Source organism: Hyla sarda, unplaced genomic scaffold (genome assembly GCF_029499605.1).
Source record: "Hyla sarda isolate aHylSar1 unplaced genomic scaffold, aHylSar1.hap1 scaffold_68, whole genome shotgun sequence".
In the NCBI taxonomy this organism is placed as follows: domain Eukaryota; kingdom Metazoa; phylum Chordata; class Amphibia; order Anura; family Hylidae; genus Hyla; species Hyla sarda.
The window spans coordinates 433681-460879 of NW_026610697.1; the positions used below are offsets into that span (position 1 = coordinate 433681).

The 27199-nt window shown below is 50.4% G+C and overlaps 1 protein-coding gene across 1 annotated transcript in view; it reads right to left on the reverse strand.

Annotated features, from left to right (window-relative positions):
* STXBP5L (syntaxin binding protein 5L) overlaps positions 1–26441 on the reverse strand; it is a 452679-nt gene extending 426238 nt beyond the window's left edge. Inside the window, 1 exon segment of the mRNA XM_056554342.1 lies at positions 23341–26441. Coding sequence (XP_056410317.1) covers positions 23341–23523 — 183 coding nt within the window. The 5' untranslated portion in view covers positions 23524–26441.
* Positions 26442–27199: the final 758 nt, after the last annotated feature.

Sequence of the window (27199 nt, forward strand, 5' to 3'; positions counted from 1 at the left end):
ACACTGTAATACTGGAGCACTACTGCCTGACACTGTAACACTGGAGCACTACTGCCTGACACTGTAACACTGGAGCACTACTGCCTGACACTGTAATACTGGAGCACTGCTGCCTGACACTGTAATACTGGAGCACTACTGCCTGACACTGTAACACTGGAGCACTACTGCCTTACACTGTAACACTGGAGCACTACTGCCTGACACTGTTATACTGGAGCACTACTGCCTGACACTGTTACACTGGAGCCCTACTGACGGACACTGTAACACTGGAGCACTAACGCCTGACACTGTTACACTGGAGCACTAACGCCTGACACTGTAACACTGGAGCACTACTGCCTGACACTGTAACACTGGAGCACTATTGCCTGACACTGTAACACTGGAGCACTACTGCCTGACACTGTAATACTGGAGCACTACTGCCTGACACTGTAACACTGGAGCACTACTGCCTGACACTGTAATACTGGAGCACTACCGCCTGACACTGTAACACTGGATCACTACCGCCTGACACTGTAATACTGGAGCACTACTGCCTGACACTGTAACACTGGAGCACTACTGCCGTACACTGTAACACTGGAGCACTACTGCCTGACACTGTAATACTGGAGCACTACTGCCTGACACTGTAACACTGGAGCACTACTGCCTGACACTGTAATACTGGAGCACTACTGCCTGACACTGTAATACTGGAACACTACTGCCTGACACTGTAATACTGGAACACTACTGCCTGACACTGTAATACTGGAGCACTACTGCCTGACACTGTAATACTGGAGCACTCCGCCTGACACTGTAACACTGGAGCACTACTGCCTGACACTGTAACACTGGAGCACTACTGCCTGACACTGTAATACTGGAACACTACTGCCTTACACTGTAATACTGGAGCACTACTGCCTGACACTGTAATACTGGAGCACTCCGCCTGACACTGTAACACTGGAGCACTACTGCCTGACACTGTAACACTGGAGCACTACTGCCTGACACTAATACTGGAGCACTACTGCCTGACACTGAAATACTGGAGCACTACCGCCTGACACTGTAACACTGGAGCACTACCGCCTGACACTGTAACACTGGAGCACTACTGCCTGACACTGTAACACAGGAGCACTACTGCCTGACACTGTAATACTGGACCACTACTGCCTGACACTGTTATACTGGACCACTACTGCCTTACACTGTAATACTGGAGCACTACTGCCTGACACTGTAACACTGGAGCACTACAGCCTGACACTGTAACACTGGAGCACTACCGCCTGACACTGTAACACTGGAGCACCACCGCCTGACACTGTAACACTGGAGCACCACCGCCTGACACTGTAACACCACCGCCTGACACTGTAACACTGGAGCACTACTGCCTGACACTGTAATACTGGAGCACTACTGCCTGACAATGTAACACTGGAGCACTTCTGCCTGACACTGTAATACTGGTGCACTACTGCCTGACACTGTAACAATGGAGCACTACTGTCTGACACTGTAATACTGGTGCACTACTGCCTGACACTGTAACACTGGACCACTACTGCCTGACACTGTAAAACTGGAGCACTACTGCCTGACACTGTAACACTGGAGCACTACTGCCTGACACTGTTACACTGGAGCCCTACTGCCTGACACTGTAACAATGGAGCACTACTGCCTGACACTGTAACACTGGAGAACTACTGCCTGACACTAACACTGGAGCACTACTGCCTGACACTGTAATACTGGAGCACTACTGCCTGACACTGTAACACTGGAGCACTACTGCCTGACACTGTAATACTTAAGCACTACTGCCTGACACTGTAATACTGGAGCACTACTGCCTGACACTGTAACACTGGAGCACTACTGCCTGACACTGTAACACCGGAGCACTACTGCCTGACACTGTAATACTGGATCACTACTGCCTGACATTGTAACACTGGAGCACTACTGCCTGACACTGTAATACTGGAGCACTACTGCCTGACACTGTAACATAGGAGCACTACTCCCTGACACTGTAAAACTGGAGCACTACTGCCTGACACTGTAACACTGGAGCACTACTGCCTGACACTTTTACACTGGAGCACTACTGCCTGACACTGTAACACTGGAGCACTACTGCCTGACACTGTAATACTGGAGCACTACTGCCTGACACTGTAATACTGGAGCACTACTGCCTGACACTGTAACACTGGACCACTACTGCCTGACACTGTAACACTGGACCACTACTGCCTGACACTGTAAAACTGGAGCACTACTGCCTGACACTGTAACACTGGAGCACTACTGCCTGACACTGTAATACTGGAGCACTACTGCCTGACACTGTAATACTGGAGCACTACTGCCTGACACTGTAATACTGGAGCACTACTGCCTGACACTGTAACACTGGAGCACTACTGCCTGACACTGTAACACTGGAGCACTACTGCCGTACACTGTAACAATGGAGCACTACTGCCTGACACTGTAATACTGGAGCACTACTGCCTGACACTGTAATACTGTAGCACTACTGCCTGACACTGTAATACTGGAGTACTACTGCCTGACACTGTAATACTGGAGCACTAGTGCCTGACACTGTAATACTGGAGCGCTACTGCCTGACACTGTAATACTGGAGCACTACTGCCTGACACTGTAATACTGGAGCACTACTGCCGTACACAGTAACACTGGAGCACTACTGCCTGATACTGTAACATGGAGCACTACTGTCTGACACTGTAATACTACTGCCTGACACTGTAATACTGGAGCACTACTGCCTGACACTGTAACACTGGAGCACTACTGCCTGACACTGTAATACTGGAGCACTACTGCCTGATACTGTAACATGGAGCACTACTGCCTGACACTGTAATACTACTGCCTGACACTGTAACACTGGAGCACTGCTGCCTGACACTGTAACACTGGAGCACTACTGCCTGACACTGGAGCACTACTGCCTGACACTGTAATACTGGAGCACTACTGCATGACACTGTAACACTGGAGCACTACTGCCTGACACTGTAATACTGGAGCACTACTGCCTGATACTGTAACATGGAGCACTACTGCCTGACACTGTAATACTACTGCCTGACACTGTAACACTGGAGCACTGCTGCCTGACACTGTAACACTGGAGCACTACTGCCTGACACTGGAGCACTACTGCCTGACACTGTAATACTGGAGCACTACTGCCTGACACTGTAACACTGGAGCACTACTGCCTGACACTGTAACACTGGAGCACTACTGCCTGACACTGTAACACTGGAGCACTACTGCCTGACACTGTAAAACTGGAGCACTACTGCCTGACACTATAATACTGGAGTACTACTGTCTGACACTGTAACAATGGAGCACTACTGCCTGACACTGTAACACTGGAGCACTACTGCCTCACACTGTAACACTGGAGCACTACCGCCTGACACTGTAACACTGGAGCACTACCGCCTGACACTGTAATACTGGAGCACTACTGCCTTACACTGTAATACTGGAGCACTACTGCCTGACACTGTAATACTGGAGCACTACTGCCTGACACTAACACTGGAGCACTACTGCCTGACACTGTAATATTGGAGCATTACTGCCTGACACTGTAACACAGGAGCACTACTGCCTGACACTGTAAAACAGGAGCACTACTGCCTGACACTGTTACACTGGAGCCCTACTGCCTGACACTATAACACTGGAGCACTACTGCCTGACACTAACACTGGAGAACTACTGCCTGACACTATAACACAGGAGGACTACTGCTTGACACTGTAACACTGGTGCACTACTGCCTGACACTGTAACACTGGAGCACTACTGCCTGGCACTGTAACACTGGAGCACTACTGCCTGACAATGTAACACTGGAGCACTACTGCCTGACACTGTAATACTGGAGCACTACTGCCTGACACTGTAATACTGGAGCACTACTGCCTGACACTGTAACACTGGAGCACTACTGCCTGACAATGTAACACTGGAGCACTACTGCCTGACAATGTAACACTGGAGCACTACTGCCTGACACTGTAACACTGGAGCACTACTGCCTGACACTGTAATACTGGAGCACTACTGCCTGACACTGTAATACTGGAGCACTACCGCCTGACACTGTAATACTGGAGCACTACCGCCTGACAATGTAACACTGGAGCACCACCGCCTGACACTGTAACACTGGAGCACCACCGCCTGACACTGTAACACTGGAGCACTACCGCCTGACACTGTAATACTGGTGCACTACCGCCTGACACTGTAACACTGGAGCATTACTGCCTGACACTGTAACACTGGAGCATTACTGCCTGACACTGTAATACTGGTGCACTACTGCCTGACACTGTAACACTGGACCACTACTGCCTGACACTGTAACACTGGAGCACTACTGGCTGACACTGTTACACTGGAGCCCTACTGCCTGACACTTTTACACTGGAGCTCTACTGCCTGACACTATGACACTGGAGCACTACTGCCTGACACTGTAACACTGGAGCACTACTGCCTGACACTGTAACACTGGAGCACTACTGCCTGACACTGTAACACTGGAGCACTACTGCCTGACACTGTAACACTGGAGCACTACTGCCTGACACTGTAACACTGGAGCACTACTGCCTGGCACTATAACACTGGAGCACTACTGCCTGACACTTTTACACTGGAGCACTACTGCCTGACACTGTAACACTGGAGCACTACTGCCTGACACTGTAACACTGGAGCACTACTGCCTGACACTGTAACACTGGACCACTACTGCCTGACACTGTAAAACTGGAGCACTACTGCCTGACACTGTAACACTGGAGCACTACTGCCTGACACTGTAACACTGGAGCACTACTGCCTGACACTGTAACACTGGAGCACTACTGCCTGACACTGTAACACTGGAGCACTACTGCCTGACACTGTAACACTGGAGCACTACTGCCTGACACTGTAAAACTGGAGCACTACTGCCTGACACTGTAATACTGGAGCACTACTGCCTGACACTGTAAAACTGGAGCACTACTGCCTGACACTGTAATACTGGAGCACTTCTGCCGTACACTGTAACACTGGAGCACTACTGCCTGACACTATAACACTGGAGCACTACTGCCTGACACTGTAATACTGGTGCACTACTGCCTGACACTGTAATACTGGAGCACTACTGCCTGACACTGTAACACTGGAGCACTACTGCCTGACACTGTAATACTGGAGCACTACTGCCTGATACTGTAACATGGAGCACTACTGCCTGACACTGTAATACTACTGCCTGACACTGTAACACTGGAGCACTGCTGCCTGACACTGTAACACTGGAGCACTACTGCCTGACACTGGAGCACTACTGCCTGACACTGTAATACTGGAGCACTACTGCATGACACTGTAACTCTGGAGCACTACTGCCTGACACTGTAATACTGGAGCACTACTGCCTGATACTGTAACATGGAGCACTACTGCCTGACACTGTAATACTACTGCCTGACACTGTAACACTGGAGCACTGCTGCCTGACACTGTAACACTGGAGCACTACTGCCTGACACTGTAATACTGGAGCACTACTGCCTGACACTGTAACACTGGAGCACTACTGCCTGACACTGTAACACTGGAGCACTACTGCCTGACACTGTAACACTGGAGCACTACTGCCTGACACTGTAAAACTGGAGCACTACTGCCTGACACTATAATACTGGAGTACTACTGTCTGACACTGTAACAATGGAGCACTACTGCCTGACACTGTAACACTGGAGCACTACCGCCTCACACTGTAACACTGGAGCACTACCGCCTGACACTGTAACACTGGAGCACTACCGCCTGACACTGTAATACTGGAGCACTACTGCCTGACACTGTAATACTGGAGCACTACTGCCTGACACTGTAATACTGGAGCACTACTGCCTGACACTAACACTGGAGCACTACTGCCTGACACTGTAATATTGGAGCATTACTGCCTGACACTGTAACACAGGAGCACTACTGCCTGACACTGTAAAACAGGAGCACTACTGCCTGACACTGTTACACTGGAGCCCTACTGCCTGACACTATAACACTGGAGCACTACTGCCTGACACTAACACTGGAGAACTACTGCCTGACACTATAACACAGGAGGACTACTGCTTGACACTGTAACACTGGTGCAATACTGCCTGACACTGTAACACTGGAGCACTACTGCCTGGCACTGTAACACTGGAGCACTACTGCCTGACAATGTAACACTGGAGCACTACTGCCTGACACTGTAATACTGGAGCACTACTGCCTGACACTGTAATACTGGAGCACTACTGCCTGACACTGTAACACTGGAGCACTACTGCCTGACAATGTAACACTGGAGCACTACTGCCTGACAATGTAACACTGGAGCACTACTGCCTGACACTGTAACACTGGAGCACTACTGCCTGACACTGTAATACTGGAGCACTACTGCCTGACACTGTAATACTGGAGCACTACTGCCTGACACTGTAATACTGGAGCACTACCGCCTGACAATGTAACACTGGAGCACCACCGCCTGACACTGTAACACTGGAGCACCACCGCCTGACACTGTAACACTGGAGCACTACCGCCTGACACTGTAATACTGGTGCACTACCGCCTGACACTGTAACACTGGAGCACTACCGCCTGACACTGTAACACTGGAGCACTACCGCCTGACACTGTAACACTGGAGCACTACTGCCTGACACTGTAATACTGGAGCACTACTGCCTGACACTGTAATACTGGAGCACTACTGCCTGACACTGTAACAATGGAGCACTACTGCCTGACACTGTAACACTGGAGCATTACTGCCTGACACTGTAATACTGGTGCACTACTGCCTGACACTGTAACACTGGACCACTACTGCCTGACACTGTAACACTGGAGCACTACTGGCTGACACTGTTACACTGGAGCCCTACTGCCTGACACTTTTACACTGGAGCTCTACTGCCTGACACTATGACACTGGAGCACTACTGCCTGACACTGTAACACTGGAGCACTACTGCCTGACACTGTAACACTGGAGCACTACTGCCTGACACTGTAACACTGGAGCACTAATGCCTGACACTGTAACACTGGAGCACTACTGCCTGACACTGTAACACTGGAGCACTACTGCCTGACACTGTAACACTGGAGCACTACTGCCTGGCACTATAACACTGGAGCACTACTGCCTGACACTTTTACACTGGAGCACTACTGCCTGACACTGTAACACTGGAGCACTACTGCCTGACACTGTAACACTGGACCACTACTGCCTGACACTGTAAAACTGGAGCACTACTGCCTGACACTTTTACACTGGAGCTCTACTGCCTGACACTATGACACTGGAGCACTACTGCCTGACACTGTAACACTGGAGCACTACTGCCTGACACTGTAACACTGGAGCACTACTGCCTGACACTGTAACACTGGAGCACTACTGCCTGACACTGTAACACTGGAGCACTACTGCCTGACACTGTAATACTGGTGCACTACTGCCTGACACTGTAATACTGGAGCACTACTGCCTGACACTGTAACACTGGAGCACTACTGCCTGACACTGTAATACTGGAGCACTACTGCCTGACACTGTAATACTGGAGCACTACTGCCTGACACTGTAATACTGTAGCACTACTGCCTGATACTGTAATACTGGACCACTACTGCCTGACACTGTTACATTGGAGCACTACTGCCTGACACTGTAATACTGGAGTACTACTGCCTGACACTGTAACACTGGAGCACTACTGCCTGACACTGTAACACTGGAGCACTACTGCCTGACACTGTAATACTGGAGCACTACTGCCTGACACTGTAATACTGGAGCACTACTGCCTGATACTGTAATACTGGACCACTACTGCCTGACACTGTTACATTGGAGCACTACTGCCTGACACTGTAATACTGGAGTACTACTGCCTGACACTGTAATACTGGAGCACTACTGCCTGACACTGTAAAACTGGAGCACTACTGCCGTACACAGTAATACTACTGCCTGACACTGTAATACTGGAGCACTGCTGCCTGACACTGTAACACTGGAGCACTACTGCCTGACACTGTAATACTGGAGCGCTACTGCCTGACACTGTAACACTGGAGCGCTACTGCCTGACACTGTAACACTGGAGCGCTACTGCCTGACACTGTAACACTGGAGCACTACTGCCTGACACTGCAACACTGGAGCACTACTGCCTGACACTGTAATACTGGAGCACTGCTGCCTGACACTGTAACACTGGAGCACTACTGCCTGACACTGTAACACTGAAGCACTACTGCCTGACACTGTTACACAGGAGCACTAATGCCTGACACAAACACTGGAGCACCACTGCCTGACACTGTAACACTGGAGCACCACTGCCTGACACTGTAATACTGGAGCACTACTGCCTGACACTGTAACACTGGAGCACTACCGCCTGACACTGTAACACTGGAGCACTACCGCCTGACACTGTAATACTGGAGCACTACTTCCTGACACTGTAACACAGAAGCACTGCTGCCTGACACTGTAACACTGGAGCACTACTGCCTGACACTGTAACACAGGAGCACTGCTGCCTGACACTGTAACACAGGAGCACTGCTGCCTGACACTGTAATACTGGAGCACTACTGCCTGACACTGTAATACTGGAGCACTGCTGCCTGACACTGTAACACTGGAGCACTACCGCCTGACACTGTAATACTGGAGCACTACTGCCTGACACTGTAACACTGGAGCACTACTGCCTGATACTGTAACATGGAGCACTACTGCCTGACACTGTAACACTACTGCCTGACACTGTAACACTGGAGCACTACTGCCTGACACTGTAACATTGGAGCACTACTGCCTGACACTGTAACACTGGAGCACTACTGCTTGACACTGTAACACAGGAGCACTGCTGCCTGACACTGTAATACTGGAGCACTACTGCCTGACACTGTAATACTGGAGCACTGCTGCCTGACACTGTAACACTGGAGCACTACTGCCTGACACTGTAACACTGGAGCACTACTGCCTGACACTGTAACACTGGAGCACTACTGCCTGACACTGTAACACAGGAGCACTACTGCCTGACACTGTAACACAGGAGCACTGTTGCCTTACACTATAACACTGGAGAACTACTGCCTGACACTGTAACACTGGAACACTGCTGCCTGACACTGTAATACTGGAGCACTACTGCCTGACACTGTAACACTGGAGCACTACTGCCTGACACTGTAACACTGGAGCACTACTGCCTGACACTGTAACACAGGAGCACTACTGCCTGACACTGTAACACTGGAGCATTACTGCCTGACACTGTAATACTGGAACACTGCTGCCTGACACTGTAATACTGGAGCACTACTGCCTGACACTGTAACACTGGAGCACTACTGCCTGACACTGTAACACAGGAGCACTGCTGCCTGACACTGTAACACAGGAGCACTGCTGCCTGACACTGTAATACTGGAGCACTACTGCCTGACACTGTAATACTGGAGCACTGCTGCCTGACACTGTAACACTGGAGCACTACCGCCTGACACTGTAATACTGGAGCACTACTGCCTGACACTGTAACACTGGAGCACTACTGCCTGATACTGTAACATGGAGCACTACTGCCTGACACTGTAACACTACTGCCTGACACTGTAACACTGGAGCACTACTGCCTGACACTGTAACATTGGAGCACTACTGCCTGACACTGTAACACTGGAGCACTACTGCTTGACACTGTAACACAGGAGCACTGCTGCCTGACACTGTAATACTGGAGCACTACTGCCTGACACTGTAATACTGGAGCACTGCTGCCTGACACTGTAACACTGGAGCACTACTGCCTGACACTGTAACACTGGAGCACTACTGCCTGACACTGTAACACTGGAGCACTACTGCCTGACACTGTAACACAGGAGCACTACTGCCTGACACTGTAACACAGGAGCACTGTTGCCTTACACTATAACACTGGAGAACTACTGCCTGACACTGTAACACTGGAACACTGCTGCCTGACACTGTAATACTGGAGCACTACTGCCTGACACTGTAACACTGGAGCACTACTGCCTGACACTGTAACACTGGAGCACTACTGCCTGACACTGTAACACAGGAGCACTACTGCCTGACACTGTAACACTGGAGCATTACTGCCTGACACTGTAATACTGGAACACTGCTGCCTGACACTGTAATACTGGAGCACTACTGCCTGACACTGTAACACTGGAGCACTACTGCCTGACACTGTAACACTGGAGCACTACTGCCTGACACTGTAACACTGGAGCACTACTGCCTGACACTGTAACACTGGAGCACTACTGCCTGACACTGTAACACTGGAGCGCTACTGCCTGACACTGTAATAATGGAGCGCTACTGCCTGACACTGTAATAATGGAGCACTACTGCCTGACACTGTAACACTGGAGCACTACTGCCTGACACTATAACACTGGAGCACTACTGCCTGACACTGTAATACTGGAGCACTACTGCCTGACACTGTAATACTGGAGCACTACTGCCTGACACTGTAACACTGGAGCACTACTGCCTGACACTGTAACACTGGAGCACTACTGCCTGACACTGTAATACTGGAGCACTGCTGCCTGACACTGTAATACTGGAGCACTACTGCCTGACACTGTAACACTGGAGCACTACTGCCTTACACTGTAACACTGGAGCACTACTGCCTGACACTGTTATACTGGAGCACTACTGCCTGACACTGTTACACTGGAGCCCTACTGCCGGACACTGTAACACTGGAGCACTAACGCCTGACACTGTTACACTGGAGCACTAACGCCTGACACTGTAACACTGGAGCACTACTGCCTGACACTGTAACACTGGAGCACTATTGCCTGACACTGTAACACTGGAGCACTACTGCCTGACACTGTAATACTGGAGCACTACTGCCTGACACTGTAACACTGGAGCACTACTGCCTGACACTGTAATACTGGAGCACTACCGCCTGACACTGTAACACTGGATCACTACTGCCTGACACTGTAATACTGGAGCACTACTGCCTGACACTGTAACACTGGAGCACTACTGCCGTACACTGTAACACTGGAGCACTACTGCCTGACACTGTAATACTGGAGCACTACTGCCTGACACTGTAACACTGGAGCACTACTGCCTGACACTGTAATACTGGAGCACTACTGCCTGACACTGTAATACTGGAACACTACTGCCTGACACTGTAATACTGGAACACTACTGCCTGACACTGTAATACTGGAGCACTACTGCCTGACACTGTAATACTGGAGCACTCCGCCTGACACTGTAACACTGGAGCACTACTGCCTGACACTGTAACACTGGAGCACTACTGCCTGACACTGTAATACTGGAACACTACTGCCTTACACTGTAATACTGGAGCACTACTGCCTGACACTGTAATACTGGAGCACTCCGCCTGACACTGTAACACTGGAGCACTACTGCCTGACACTGTAACACTGGAGCACTACTGCCTGACACTAATACTGGAGCACTACCGCCTGACACTGAAATACTGGAGCACTACCGCCTGACACTGTAACACTGGAGCACTACCGCCTGACACTGTAACACTGGAGCACTACTGCCTGACACTGTAACACAGGAGCACTACTGCCTGACACTGTAATACTGGACCACTACTGCCTGACACTGTTATACTGGACCACTACTGCCTTACACTGTAATACTGGAGCACTACTGCCTGACACTGTAACACTGGAGCACTACAGCCTGACACTGTAACACTGGAGCACTACCGCCTGACACTGTAACACTGGAGCACCACCGCCTGACACTGTAACACTGGAGCACCACCGCCTGACACTGTAACACCACCGCCTGACACTGTAACACTGGAGCACTACTGCCTGACACTGTAATACTGGAGCACTACTGCCTGACAATGTAACACTGGAGCACTTCTGCCTGACACTGTAATACTGGTGCACTACTGCCTGACACTGTAACAATGGAGCACTACTGTCTGACACTGTAATACTGGTGCACTACTGCCTGACACTGTAACACTGGAGCACTACTGCCTGATACTGTAACATGGAGCACTACTGCCTGACACTGTAACACTACTGCCTGACACTGTAACACTGGAGCACTACTGCCTGACACTGTAACATTGGAGCACTACTGCCTGACACTGTAACACTGGAGCACTACTGCTTGACACTGTAACACAGGAGCACTGCTGTCTGACACTGTAATACTGGAGCACTACTGCCTGACACTGTAATACTGGAGCACTGCTGCCTGACACTGTAACACTGGAGCACTACTGCCTGACACTGTAACACTGGAGCACTACTGCCTGACACTGTAACACTGGAGCACTACTGCCTGACACTGTAACACAGGAGCACTACTGCCTGACACTGTAACACAGGAGCACTGTTGCCTTACACTATAACACTGGAGAACTACTGCCTGACACTGTAACACTGGAACACTGCTGCCTGACACTGTAATACTGGAGCACTACTGCCTGACACTGTAACACTGGAGCACTACTGCCTGACACTGTAACACTGGAGCACTACTGCCTGACACTGTAACACAGGAGCACTACTGCCTGACACTGTAACACTGGAGCATTACTGCCTGACACTGTAATACTGGAACACTGCTGCCTGACACTGTAATACTGGAGCACTACTGCCTGACACTGTAACACTGGAGCACTACTGCCTGACACTGTAACACTGGAGCACTACTGCCTGACACTGTAACACTGGAGCACTACTGCCTGACACTGTAACACTGGAGCACTACTGCCTGACACTGTAACACTGGAGCGCTACTGCCTGACACTGTAATAATGGAGCGCTACTGCCTGACACTGTAATAATGGAGCACTACTGCCTGACACTGTAACACTGGAGCACTACTGCCTGACACTATAACACTGGAGCACTACTGCCTGACACTGTAATACTGGAGCACTACTGCCTGACACTGTAATACTGGAGCACTACTGCCTGACACTGTAACACTGGAGCACTACTGCCTGACACTGTAACACTGGAGCACTACTGCCTGACACTGTAATACTGGAGCACTGCTGCCTGACACTGTAATACTGGAGCACTACTGCCTGACACTGTAACACTGGAGCACTACTGCCTTACACTGTAACACTGGAGCACTACTGCCTGACACTGTTATACTGGAGCACTACTGCCTGACACTGTTACACTGGAGCCCTACTGCCGGACACTGTAACACTGGAGCACTAACGCCTGACACTGTTACACTGGAGCACTAACGCCTGACACTGTAACACTGGAGCACTACTGCCTGACACTGTAACACTGGAGCACTATTGCCTGACACTGTAACACTGGAGCACTACTGCCTGACACTGTAATACTGGAGCACTACTGCCTGACACTGTAACACTGGAGCACTACTGCCTGACACTGTAATACTGGAGCACTACCGCCTGACACTGTAACACTGGATCACTACTGCCTGACACTGTAATACTGGAGCACTACTGCCTGACACTGTAACACTGGAGCACTACTGCCGTACACTGTAACACTGGAGCACTACTGCCTGACACTGTAATACTGGAGCACTACTGCCTGACACTGTAACACTGGAGCACTACTGCCTGACACTGTAATACTGGAGCACTACTGCCTGACACTGTAATACTGGAACACTACTGCCTGACACTGTAATACTGGAACACTACTGCCTGACACTGTAATACTGGAGCACTACTGCCTGACACTGTAATACTGGAGCACTCCGCCTGACACTGTAACACTGGAGCACTACTGCCTGACACTGTAACACTGGAGCACTACTGCCTGACACTGTAATACTGGAACACTACTGCCTTACACTGTAATACTGGAGCACTACTGCCTGACACTGTAATACTGGAGCACTCCGCCTGACACTGTAACACTGGAGCACTACTGCCTGACACTGTAACACTGGAGCACTACTGCCTGACACTAATACTGGAGCACTACTGCCTGACACTGAAATACTGGAGCACTACCGCCTGACACTGTAACACTGGAGCACTACCGCCTGACACTGTAACACTGGAGCACTACTGCCTGACACTGTAACACAGGAGCACTACTGCCTGACACTGTAATACTGGACCACTACTGCCTGACACTGTTATACTGGACCACTACTGCCTTACACTGTAATACTGGAGCACTACTGCCTGACACTGTAACACTGGAGCACTACAGCCTGACACTGTAACACTGGAGCACTACCGCCTGACACTGTAACACTGGAGCACCACCGCCTGACACTGTAACACTGGAGCACCACCGCCTGACACTGTAACACCACCGCCTGACACTGTAACACTGGAGCACTACTGCCTGACACTGTAATACTGGAGCACTACTGCCTGACAATGTAACACTGGAGCACTTCTGCCTGACACTGTAATACTGGTGCACTACTGCCTGACACTGTAACAATGGAGCACTACTGTCTGACACTGTAATACTGGTGCACTACTGCCTGACACTGTAACACTGGACCACTACTGCCTGACACTGTAAAACTGGAGCACTACTGCCTGACACTGTAACACTGGAGCACTACTGCCTGACACTGTTACACTGGAGCCCTACTGCCTGACACTGTAACAATGGAGCACTACTGCCTGACACTGTAACACTGGAGAACTACTGCCTGACACTAACACTGGAGCACTACTGCCTGACACTGTAATACTGGAGCACTACTGCCTGACACTGTAACACTGGAGCACTACTGCCTGACACTGTAATACTTAAGCACTACTGCCTGACACTGTAATACTGGAGCACTACTGCCTGACACTGTAACACTGGAGCACTACTGCCTGACACTGTAACACCGGAGCACTACTGCCTGACACTGTAATACTGGATCACTACTGCCTGACATTGTAACACTGGAGCACTACTGCCTGACACTGTAATACTGGAGCACTACTGCCTGACACTGTAACATAGGAGCACTACTCCCTGACACTGTAAAACTGGAGCACTACTGCCTGACACTGTAACACTGGAGCACTACTGCCTGACACTTTTACACTGGAGCACTACTGCCTGACACTGTAACACTGGAGCACTACTGCCTGACACTGTAATACTGGAGCACTACTGCCTGACACTGTAATACTGGAGCACTACTGCCTGACACTGTAACACTGGACCACTACTGCCTGACACTGTAACACTGGACCACTACTGCCTGACACTGTAAAACTGGAGCACTACTGCCTGACACTGTAACACTGGAGCACTACTGCCTGACACTGTAATACTGGAGCACTACTGCCTGACACTGTAATACTGGAGCACTACTGCCTGACACTGTAATACTGGAGCACTACTGCCTGACACTGTAACACTGGAGCACTACTGCCTGACACTGTAACACTGGAGCACTACTGCCGTACACTGTAACAATGGAGCACTACTGCCTGACACTGTAATACTGGAGCACTACTGCCTGACACTGTAATACTGTAGCACTACTGCCTGACACTGTAATACTGGAGTACTACTGCCTGACACTGTAATACTGGAGCACTAGTGCCTGACACTGTAATACTGGAGCGCTACTGCCTGACACTGTAATACTGGAGCACTACTGCCTGACACTGTAATACTGGAGCACTACTGCCGTACACAGTAACACTGGAGCACTACTGCCTGATACTGTAACATGGAGCACTACTGTCTGACACTGTAATACTACTGCCTGACACTGTAATACTGGAGCACTACTGCCTGACACTGTAACACTGGAGCACTACTGCCTGACACTGTAATACTGGAGCACTACTGCCTGATACTGTAACATGGAGCACTACTGCCTGACACTGTAATACTACTGCCTGACACTGTAACACTGGAGCACTGCTGCCTGACACTGTAACACTGGAGCACTACTGCCTGACACTGGAGCACTACTGCCTGACACTGTAATACTGGAGCACTACTGCATGACACTGTAACACTGGAGCACTACTGCCTGACACTGTAATACTGGAGCACTACTGCCTGATACTGTAACATGGAGCACTACTGCCTGACACTGTAATACTACTGCCTGACACTGTAACACTGGAGCACTGCTGCCTGACACTGTAACACTGGAGCACTACTGCCTGACACTGGAGCACTACTGCCTGACACTGTAATACTGGAGCACTACTGCCTGACACTGTAACACTGGAGCACTACTGCCTGACACTGTAACACTGGAGCACTACTGCCTGACACTGTAACACTGGAGCACTACTGCCTGACACTGTAAAACTGGAGCACTACTGCCTGACACTATAATACTGGAGTACTACTGTCTGACACTGTAACAATGGAGCACTACTGCCTGACACTGTAACACTGGAGCACTACTGCCTCACACTGTAACACTGGAGCACTACCGCCTGACACTGTAACACTGGAGCACTACCGCCTGACACTGTAATACTGGAGCACTACTGCCTTACACTGTAATACTGGAGCACTACTGCCTGACACTGTAATACTGGAGCACTACTGCCTGACACTAACACTGGAGCACTACTGCCTGACACTGTAATATTGGAGCATTACTGCCTGACACTGTAACACAGGAGCACTACTGCCTGACACTGTAAAACAGGAGCACTACTGCCTGACACTGTTACACTGGAGCCCTACTGCCTGACACTATAACACTGGAGCACTACTGCCTGACACTAACACTGGAGAACTACTGCCTGACACTATAACACAGGAGGACTACTGCTTGACACTGTAACACTGGTGCACTACTGCCTGACACTGTAACACTGGAGCACTACTGCCTGGCACTGTAACACTGGAGCACTACTGCCTGACAATGTAACACTGGAGCACTACTGCCTGACACTGTAATACTGGAGCACTACTGCCTGACACTGTAATACTGGAGCACTACTGCCTGACACTGTAACACTGGAGCACTACTGCCTGACAATGTAACACTGGAGCACTACTGCCTGACAATGTAACACTGGAGCACTACTGCCTGACACTGTAACACTGGAGCACTACTGCCTGACACTGTAATACTGGAGCACTACTGCCTGACACTGTAATACTGGAGCACTACCGCCTGACACTGTAATACTGGAGCACTACCGCCTGACAATGTAACACTGGAGCACCACCGCCTGACACTGTAACACTGGAGCACCACCGCCTGACACTGTAACACTGGAGCACTACCGCCTGACACTGTAATACTGGTGCACTACCGCCTGACACTGTAACACTGGAGCATTACTGCCTGACACTGTAACACTGGAGCATTACTGCCTGACACTGTAATACTGGTGCACTACTGCCTGACACTGTAACACTGGACCACTACTGCCTGACACTGTAACACTGGAGCACTACTGGCTGACACTGTTACACTGGAGCCCTACTGCCTGACACTTTTACACTGGAGCTCTACTGCCTGACACTATGACACTGGAGCACTACTGCCTGACACTGTAACACTGGAGCACTACTGCCTGACACTGTAACACTGGAGCACTACTGCCTGACACTGTAACACTGGAGCACTACTGCCTGACACTGTAACACTGGAGCACTACTGCCTGACACTGTAACACTGGAGCACTACTGCCTGGCACTATAACACTGGAGCACTACTGCCTGACACTTTTACACTGGAGCACTACTGCCTGACACTGTAACACTGGAGCACTACTGCCTGACACTGTAACACTGGAGCACTACTGCCTGACACTGTAACACTGGACCACTACTGCCTGACACTGTAAAACTGGAGCACTACTGCCTGACACTGTAACACTGGAGCACTACTGCCTGACACTGTAACACTGGAGCACTACTGCCTGACACTGTAACACTGGAGCACTACTGCCTGACACTGTAACACTGGAGCACTACTGCCTGACACTGTAACACTGGAGCACTACTGCCTGACACTGTAAAACTGGAGCACTACTGCCTGACACTGTAATACTGGAGCACTACTGCCTGACACTGTAAAACTGGAGCACTACTGCCTGACACTGTAATACTGGAGCACTTCTGCCGTACACTGTAACACTGGAGCACTACTGCCTGACACTATAACACTGGAGCACTACTGCCTGACACTGTAATACTGGTGCACTACTGCCTGACACTGTAATACTGGAGCACTACTGCCTGACACTGTAACACTACTGCCTGACACTGTAATACTGGAGCACTACTGCCTGATACTGTAACATGGAGCACTACTGCCTGACACTGTAATACTACTGCCTGACACTGTAACACTGGAGCACTGCTGCCTGACACTGTAACACTGGAGCACTACTGCCTGACACTGGAGCACTACTGCCTGACACTGTAATACTGGAGCACTACTGCATGACACTGTAACACTGGAGCACTACTGCCTGACACTGTAATACTGGAGCACTACTGCCTGATACTGTAACATGGAGCACTACTGCCTGACACTGTAATACTACTGCCTGACACTGTAACACTGGAGCACTGCTGCCTGACACTGTAACACTGGAGCACTACTGCCTGACACTGTAATACTGGAGCACTACTGCCTGACACTGTAACACTGGAGCACTACTGCCTGACACTGTAACACTGGAGCACTACTGCCTGACACTGTAACACTGGAGCACTACTGCCTGACACTGTAAAACTGGAGCACTACTGCCTGACACTATAATACTGGAGTACTACTGTCTGACACTGTAACAATGGAGCACTACTGCCTGACACTGTAACACTGGAGCACTACCGCCTCACACTGTAACACTGGAGCACTACCGCCTGACACTGTAACACTGGAGCACTACCGCCTGACACTGTAATACTGGAGCACTACTGCCTGACACTGTAATACTGGAGCACTACTGCCTGACACTGTAATACTGGAGCACTACTGCCTGACACTAACACTGGAGCACTACTGCCTGACACTGTAATATTGGAGCATTACTGCCTGACACTGTAACACAGGAGCACTACTGCCTGACACTGTAAAACAGGAGCACTACTGCCTGACACTGTTACACTGGAGCCCTACTGCCTGACACTATAACACTGGAGCACTACTGCCTGACACTAACACTGGAGAACTACTGCCTGACACTATAACACAGGAGGACTACTGCTTGACACTGTAACACTGGTGCACTACTGCCTGACACTGTAACACTGGAGCACTACTGCCTGGCACTGTAACACTGGAGCACTACTGCCTGACAATGTAACACTGGAGCACTACTGCCTGACACTGTAATACTGGAGCACTACTGCCTGACACTGTAATACTGGAGCACTACTGCCTGACACTGTAACACTGGAGCACTACTGCCTGACAATGTAACACTGGAGCACTACTGCCTGACAATGTAACACTGGAGCACTACTGCCTGACACTGTAACACTGGAGCACTACTGCCTGACACTGTAATACTGGAGCACTACTGCCTGACACTGTAATACTGGAGCACTACTGCCTGACACTGTAATACTGGAGCACTACCGCCTGACAATGTAACACTGGAGCACCACCGCCTGACACTGTAACACTGGAGCACCACCGCCTGACACTGTAACACTGGAGCACTACCGCCTGACACTGTAATACTGGTGCACTACCGCCTGACACTGTAACACTGGAGCACTACCGCCTGACACTGTAACACTGGAGCACTACCGCCTGACACTGTAACACTGGAGCACTACTGCCTGACACTGTAATACTGGAGCACTACTGCCTGACACTGTAATACTGGAGCACTACTGCCTGACACTGTAACAATGGAGCACTACTGCCTGACACTGTAACACTGGAGCATTACTGCCTGACACTGTAATACTGGTGCACTACTGCCTGACACTGTAACACTGGACCACTACTGCCTGACACTGTAACACTGGAGCACTACTGGCTGACACTGTTACACTGGAGCCCTACTGCCTGACACTTTTACACTGGAGCTCTACTGCCTGACACTATGACACTGGAGCACTACTGCCTGACACTGTAACACTGGAGCACTACTGCCTGACACTGTAACACTGGAGCACTAATGCCTGACACTGTAACACTGGAGCACTACTGCCTGACACTGTAACACTGGAGCACTACTGCCTGACACTGTAACACTGGAGCACTACTGCCTGGCACTATAACACTGGAGCACTACTGCCTGACACTTTTACACTGGAGCACTACTGCCTGACACTGTAACACTGGAGCACTACTGCCTGACACTGTAACACTGGACCACTACTGCCTGACACTGTAAAACTGGAGCACTACTGCCTGACACTTTTACACTGGAGCTCTACTGCCTGACACTATGACACTGGAGCACTACTGCCTGACACTGTAACACTGGAGCACTACTGCCTGACACTGTAACACTGGAGCACTACTGCCTGACACTGTAACACTGGAGCACTACTGCCTGACACTGTAACACTGGAGCACTACTGCCTGACACTGTAATACTGGTGCACTACTGCCTGACACTGTAATACTGGAGCACTACTGCCTGACACTGTAACACTGGAGCACTACTGCCTGACACTGTAATACTGGAGCACTACTGCCTGACACTGTAATACTGGAGCACTACTGCCTGACACTGTAATACTGTAGCACTACTGCCTGATACTGTAATACTGGACCACTACTGCCTGACACTGTTACATTGGAGCACTACTGCCTGACACTGTAATACTGGAGTACTACTGCCTGACACTGTAACACTGGAGCACTACTGCCTGACACTGTAACACTGGAGCACTACTGCCTGACACTGTAATACTGGAGCACTACTGCCTGACACTGTAATACTGGAGCACTACTGCCTGATACTGTAATACTGGACCACTACTGCCTGACACTGTTACATTGGAGCACTACTGCCTGACACTGTAATACTGGAGTACTACTGCCTGACACTGTAATACTGGAGCACTACTGCCTGACACTGTAAAACTGGAGCACTACTGCCGTACACAGTAATACTACTGCCTGACACTGTAATACTGGAGCACTGCTGCCTGACACTGTAACACTGGAGCACTACTGCCTGACACTGTAATACTGGAGCGCTACTGCCTGACACTGTAACACTGGAGCGCTACTGCCTGACACTGTAACACTGGAGCGCTACTGCCTGACACTGTAACACTGGAGCACTACTGCCTGACACTGTAACACTGGAGCACTACTGCCTGACACTGTAATACTGGAGCACTGCTGCCTGACACTGTAACACTGGAGCACTACTGCCTGACACTGTAACACTGAAGCACTACTGCCTGACACTGTTACACAGGAGCACTAATGCCTGACACTAAAACACTGGAGCACCACTGCCTGACACTGTAACACTGGAGCACCACTGCCTGACACTGTAATACTGGAGCACTACTGCCTGACACTGTAACACTGGAGCACTACCGCCTGACACTGTAACACTGGAGCACTACCGCCTGACACTGTAATACTGGAGCACTACTTCCTGACACTGTAACACAGAAGCACTGCTGCCTGACACTGTAACACTGGAGCACTACTGCCTGACACTGTAACACAGGAGCACTGCTGCCTGACACTGTAACACAGGAGCACTGCTGCCTGACACTGTAATACTGGAGCACTACTGCCTGACACTGTAATACTGGAGCACTGCTGCCTGACACTGTAACACTGGAGCACTACCGCCTGACACTGTAATACTGGAGCACTACTGCCTGACACTGTAACACTGGAGCACTACTGCCTGATACTGTAACATGGAGCACTACTGCCTGACACTGTAACACTACTGCCTGACACTGTAACACTGGAGCACTACTGCCTGACACTGTAACATTGGAGCACTACTGCCTGACACTGTAACACTGGAGCACTACTGCTTGACACTGTAACACAGGAGCACTGCTGCCTGACACTGTAATACTGGAGCACTACTGCCTGACACTGTAATACTGGAGCACTGCTGCCTGACACTGTAACACTGGAGCACTACTGCCTGACACTGTAACACTGGAGCACTACTGCCTGACACTGTAACACTGGAGCACTACTGCCTGACACTGTAACACAGGAGCACTACTGCCTGACACTGTAACACAGGAGCACTGTTGCCTTACACTATAACACTGGAGAACTACTGCCTGACACTGTAACACTGGAACACTGCTGCCTGACACTGTAATACTGGAGCACTACTGCCTGACACTGTAACACTGGAGCACTACTGCCTGACACTGTAACACTGGAGCACTACTGCCTGACACTGTAACACAGGAGCACTACTGCCTGACACTGTAACACTGGAGCATTACTGCCTGACACTGTAATACTGGAACACTGCTGCCTGACACTGTAATACTGGAGCACTACTGCCTGACACTGTAACACTGGAGCACTACTGCCTGACACTGTAACACTGGAGCACTACTGCCTGACACTGTAACACAGGAGCACTACTGCCTGACACTGTAACACTGGAGCACTACTGCCTGACACTGTAACACAGGAGCACTACTGCCTGACACTGTAACACTGGAGCACTACTGCCTGACACTGTAACACAGGAGCACAACTGCCTGACACTGTAACACTGGAGCACTGCTGCCTGACACTGTAACACTTGTGAAGCCCTGGTTAGCACTGTAACACTGTCCACTGTAATTCAGCACCCGCCTGTGTGTGCCACAAGAGGCGCCATCCATGTCTGGCCCATCCCCAGTGTATGACCTGCAGTGGCCCACCTGGGGGCACTGCTGAGGGTTGTGGGGCAGCAGTGCTGGACATCCGTGGCCAAATAATACCATCTACATTAGGCTGAAGATCTGACCCTACAATAACCCCTGACCCCGACTCCCCTCCTCCACCACAACCTCCACATAGTAACACCGGGTCCGGTCAGCAGGGGGTCCAGGGACACGTTATGGGGTCACATGTCCAGTGAATCCACTTAACACCTAAAACACCAAACACAAGACGGCAGCAAACCCCACTGTGAAGGGTCTGAGGGCGGTGGAGGGGGCGCTCAGGTGGGCTCACGCCTATGGGGGTCCCCAGGACATTACCTTGCACACTTGGAACTGTTCGGAGGTGAGACTCTCCTGGATTTCCAATTCTCGGGGAGACAACATGGTCCCCTGCTGTCCGGACGGATTCACCGAGCAGCCGCCACCTGTTCCACCACCGACCACAGTCCCAACCGGTGTGGAAGCGGTTAATCCGTCCAAAACCTTGCGGATGGTCTTCATCCTGAGTCCCCTCTATGAGGTCCGGGCGGCACCGGGGGCCCCAATGTTCATCCCAAAATAAATGTTCAGGTCCAGGTGGTGGGAATCAAAGGCACAAGGAGTGAAGACTATGGATGTCTAAGTGTGAGGGGGCATCATGGGAAGAGCCCGGGGCAGGGGCCACACTACAGGAAGAGATCCGGGGCCACACTACAAGAAGAGATCGGGGCCACACTACAGGAAGAGATCCGGGGCCACACTACAGGAAGAGATCCGGCGCCACACTACACGAAGAGATCCGGGGCCACACTACAGGAAGAGGTCCGGGGCCACACTACAGGAAGAGATCCGGGGCCACACTACAGGAAGAGATCCGGGGCCACACTACAGGAAGAGATCCGGGGCCACACTACAGGAAGAGATCCGGGGCCACACTACAGGAAGAGATCCGGGGCCACACCACAGGAAGAGATCCGGGGCCACACCACAGGAAGAGATCCGGGGCCACACCACAGGAAGAGATCCGGGGCCACACTACAGGAAGAGATCCGGGGCCACACCACAGGAAGAGATCCGGGGCCACACTACAGGAAGAGATCCGGGGGCCACACTACAGAAAGAGATCCGGGGGCCCACACTACAGGAAGAGACAGTCCAGGAGGTCCTGGAGCCACGCTGATAAATCCTCCAGGAGGGAAGTGTATCACAATGTATCACACCAGCTCAGATCTACCGTGAGTCCCGGCCAAGATCCATGGAGAAATCCACAACACGGCTACGTCATCTTGTGATGTCCAACACATGTCTGGCCGGGGATCCCTGCTGTCCTGTATGAGGAGCGCGGTGATCTAAAGGATCATCTGGGAGATCACCACCAGGATCACCTACAACCAACAAGTGACCAAAGAGAATCTGGGATCAACCAATAACACAACCAGATGTCCCAATATTCTCTATAATCAACCAGATCTCCCAATATTCTATATAATCAACCAGATCTCCCAATATTCTCTATAATCAACCAGATCTCCCAATATTCTATATAATCAACCAGATCTCCCAATATTCTCTATAATCAACCAGATCTCCCAATATTCTCTGTAATCAACCAGATCTCCCAATATTGTATATAATCAACCAGATCTCCCAATATTCTCTATAATCAACCAGATCTCCCAATATTCTATATAATCAACCAGATCTCCCAATATTCTCTATAATCAACCCAACCTCCCAATATTCTCTATAATCAACCAGATCTCTCAATATTCTCTATAATCAACCAGATCTCCCAATATTCTCTATAATCAACCAGATCTCTCAATATTCTCTATAATCAACCAGATCTCCCAATATTCTCTATAATCAACCAGATCTCCCAATATTCTATATAATCAACTAGATCTCCCATAATCAACTGATCACCCAATCTCATCAAAAGACAACCAGATACCAAGCTTTTGTACAAGATCCCCCGAAATTGTCTACAAGTCTTTTTCTTTTCCACAGAAAACCAGATCTTTGATGTCTTTCATTGGAAACCAGATCCCTCAGTATTCTCTACAGATCACCTGTCCTCCAATACTCTCAATTGTCAAACAGATCCTGAATTATGATTTCTAAATTACTAGATCCCCCAATCTGGTCTATAGGGACCCAATCTACAGACAATCCTATAACTTTATGGTCTACACGACCAGATCATTCACCTTGTGTGATATTACAGCAGATTCTTTAGTTAATTGGAGGCCAAACAATCCATAAATGACCAGATGAGATTACTACAGATCCCCAAAACTACCTTGTCACAGAGATCCCTCATCCAGATGTGATCACATCCTCTAACCTACTCTATAACAGACCAGATCTTTCACTCTATACTAGATCTACCATTTACTGTGTAACACACCAGATTCCATAGACTTGGTAACAGATCCCCTGATCTTCTCTATAGCTGACTAGGTTCTTAAGCTATACTAAATCTAATGTGTAACCTACTAGATCTCCCAGATCCTTCCCTCTATTCTACTAGATTTCCTATACTTCATAGCAGATCTCTTAATCTACACTAGATCCCACAATGTAAGGTCAAAGCAGATCTTCTTTACAGCAGACCAAATTTAATTCCACACAAGATCCCCAAATTAGGTAGCAGATCCCCTGATCTACTCTATAAAACCAGATATCTTACTGTATACTAGATCTCCAAATGTACTGAAATCTACACACAAGATCCCTCAATGTATCACACACCAGATCCCTCAATGTATCACACACCAGATCCCTCGATGTATCACGCCAGATCCCTCAATCTATCACACACCAGATCCCTCAATGTATCATACACCAGATCCCTCAATCTATCACACACCAGATCCCTCAATGTATAATACACCAGATCCCTTAATCCATCACACACCAGATCCCCTGATCTTCTCTATGGGACCAGATGTCTCAATGTGTACTAGATCTCCAGAAAAAGTGGTAGATCCACCAGTATAACAGATCCTCTCGGTGTAATGTCCGGCAGATCCCTTAGTGTATGGTGAATGAGATCCCCGGCCGTCTCCTCCACAGGTCCCGGATCCTCCTCAGCCCCCGGCCGTCTCCTCCACAGGTCCCGGATCCTCCTCAGCCCCCGGCCGTCTCCTCCACAGGTCCCGGATCCTCCTCAGCCCCCGGCCGTCTCCTCCACAGGTCCCGGATCCTCCTCAGCCCCCGGCCGTCTCCTCCACAGGTCCTGTCACTGCGGTGATTGCGGAGGGGATGTAGCGGGCGGTGGGGTGAGTGCTCGCTCCGCAGCCTCCTCCTGGGTCTCTCCCGGTACCGGAGCTCGGCAGGTGCGGCCGCCGCTGGAGATGTCCGGATCCTCGGCTGTCACAGCGCTGCTGTCCGCGGTGCTGAGGAGAATAGGCGGAGCCCGGGGGCGGGGTGAGGGCGGGGCCGCGTCACTGTCATAAATTATTCACAACCCACTGACGTCGGCTCCACCTCAGGACACGCCCCCACATGTGATTCCTCATGCAGCTCCCCCTCCGCTCCATTCTATCCAATGGCGTATTTCGGTTGTAAGCAGCGCTGTGACGCCTCCTAATCACTGACCAATCAGCATCTACAAATACCGGGACCAGTACGGTAACCACGCCCATACTGCGCGCTGTCAAGTTGCAGCAGAGATGGGCGGTGCTTATCCAAAGAGAAACGCCTACTATCTGACATCCAATGATTGGTCCAGTGTTCAGTGACTGACGGCTCAGCCAGCGAATGAGGAATGAGCATCTGTGCGTGGCCTGAGGGGTGTGGTCAGACAGTGATATATAAGGGGCGGAACACGGGCTGTAAATTATGGCTGCTATTAGCAGCCGGGACTCACCACAGGTTCTGGAGATTAACCCTTCAGATCACCTGATCAAAGTCGATGGGCAAAAATACAGGTGCTGGTTAGTTATGGGGGCTGAATGAGTCCTGCACAGTGGAATCATGGGGTCCAGATGAGGTAAGTAAATGGCGGGTGCCCTCACCTGCCTATGTCCTTTCACATACCTGTGTGCCCCCCCCTCTTGCCTGTGTGCCCCCCCCCCTTGCCTGTGTGCCCCCCCCCTCTTGCCTGTGTGCCCCCCCCCCCTCTTGCCTGTGTGCCCCCCCCCTCTTGCCTGTGTGCCCCCCCCTCTTGCCTGTGTGCCCCCCCCCTCTTGCC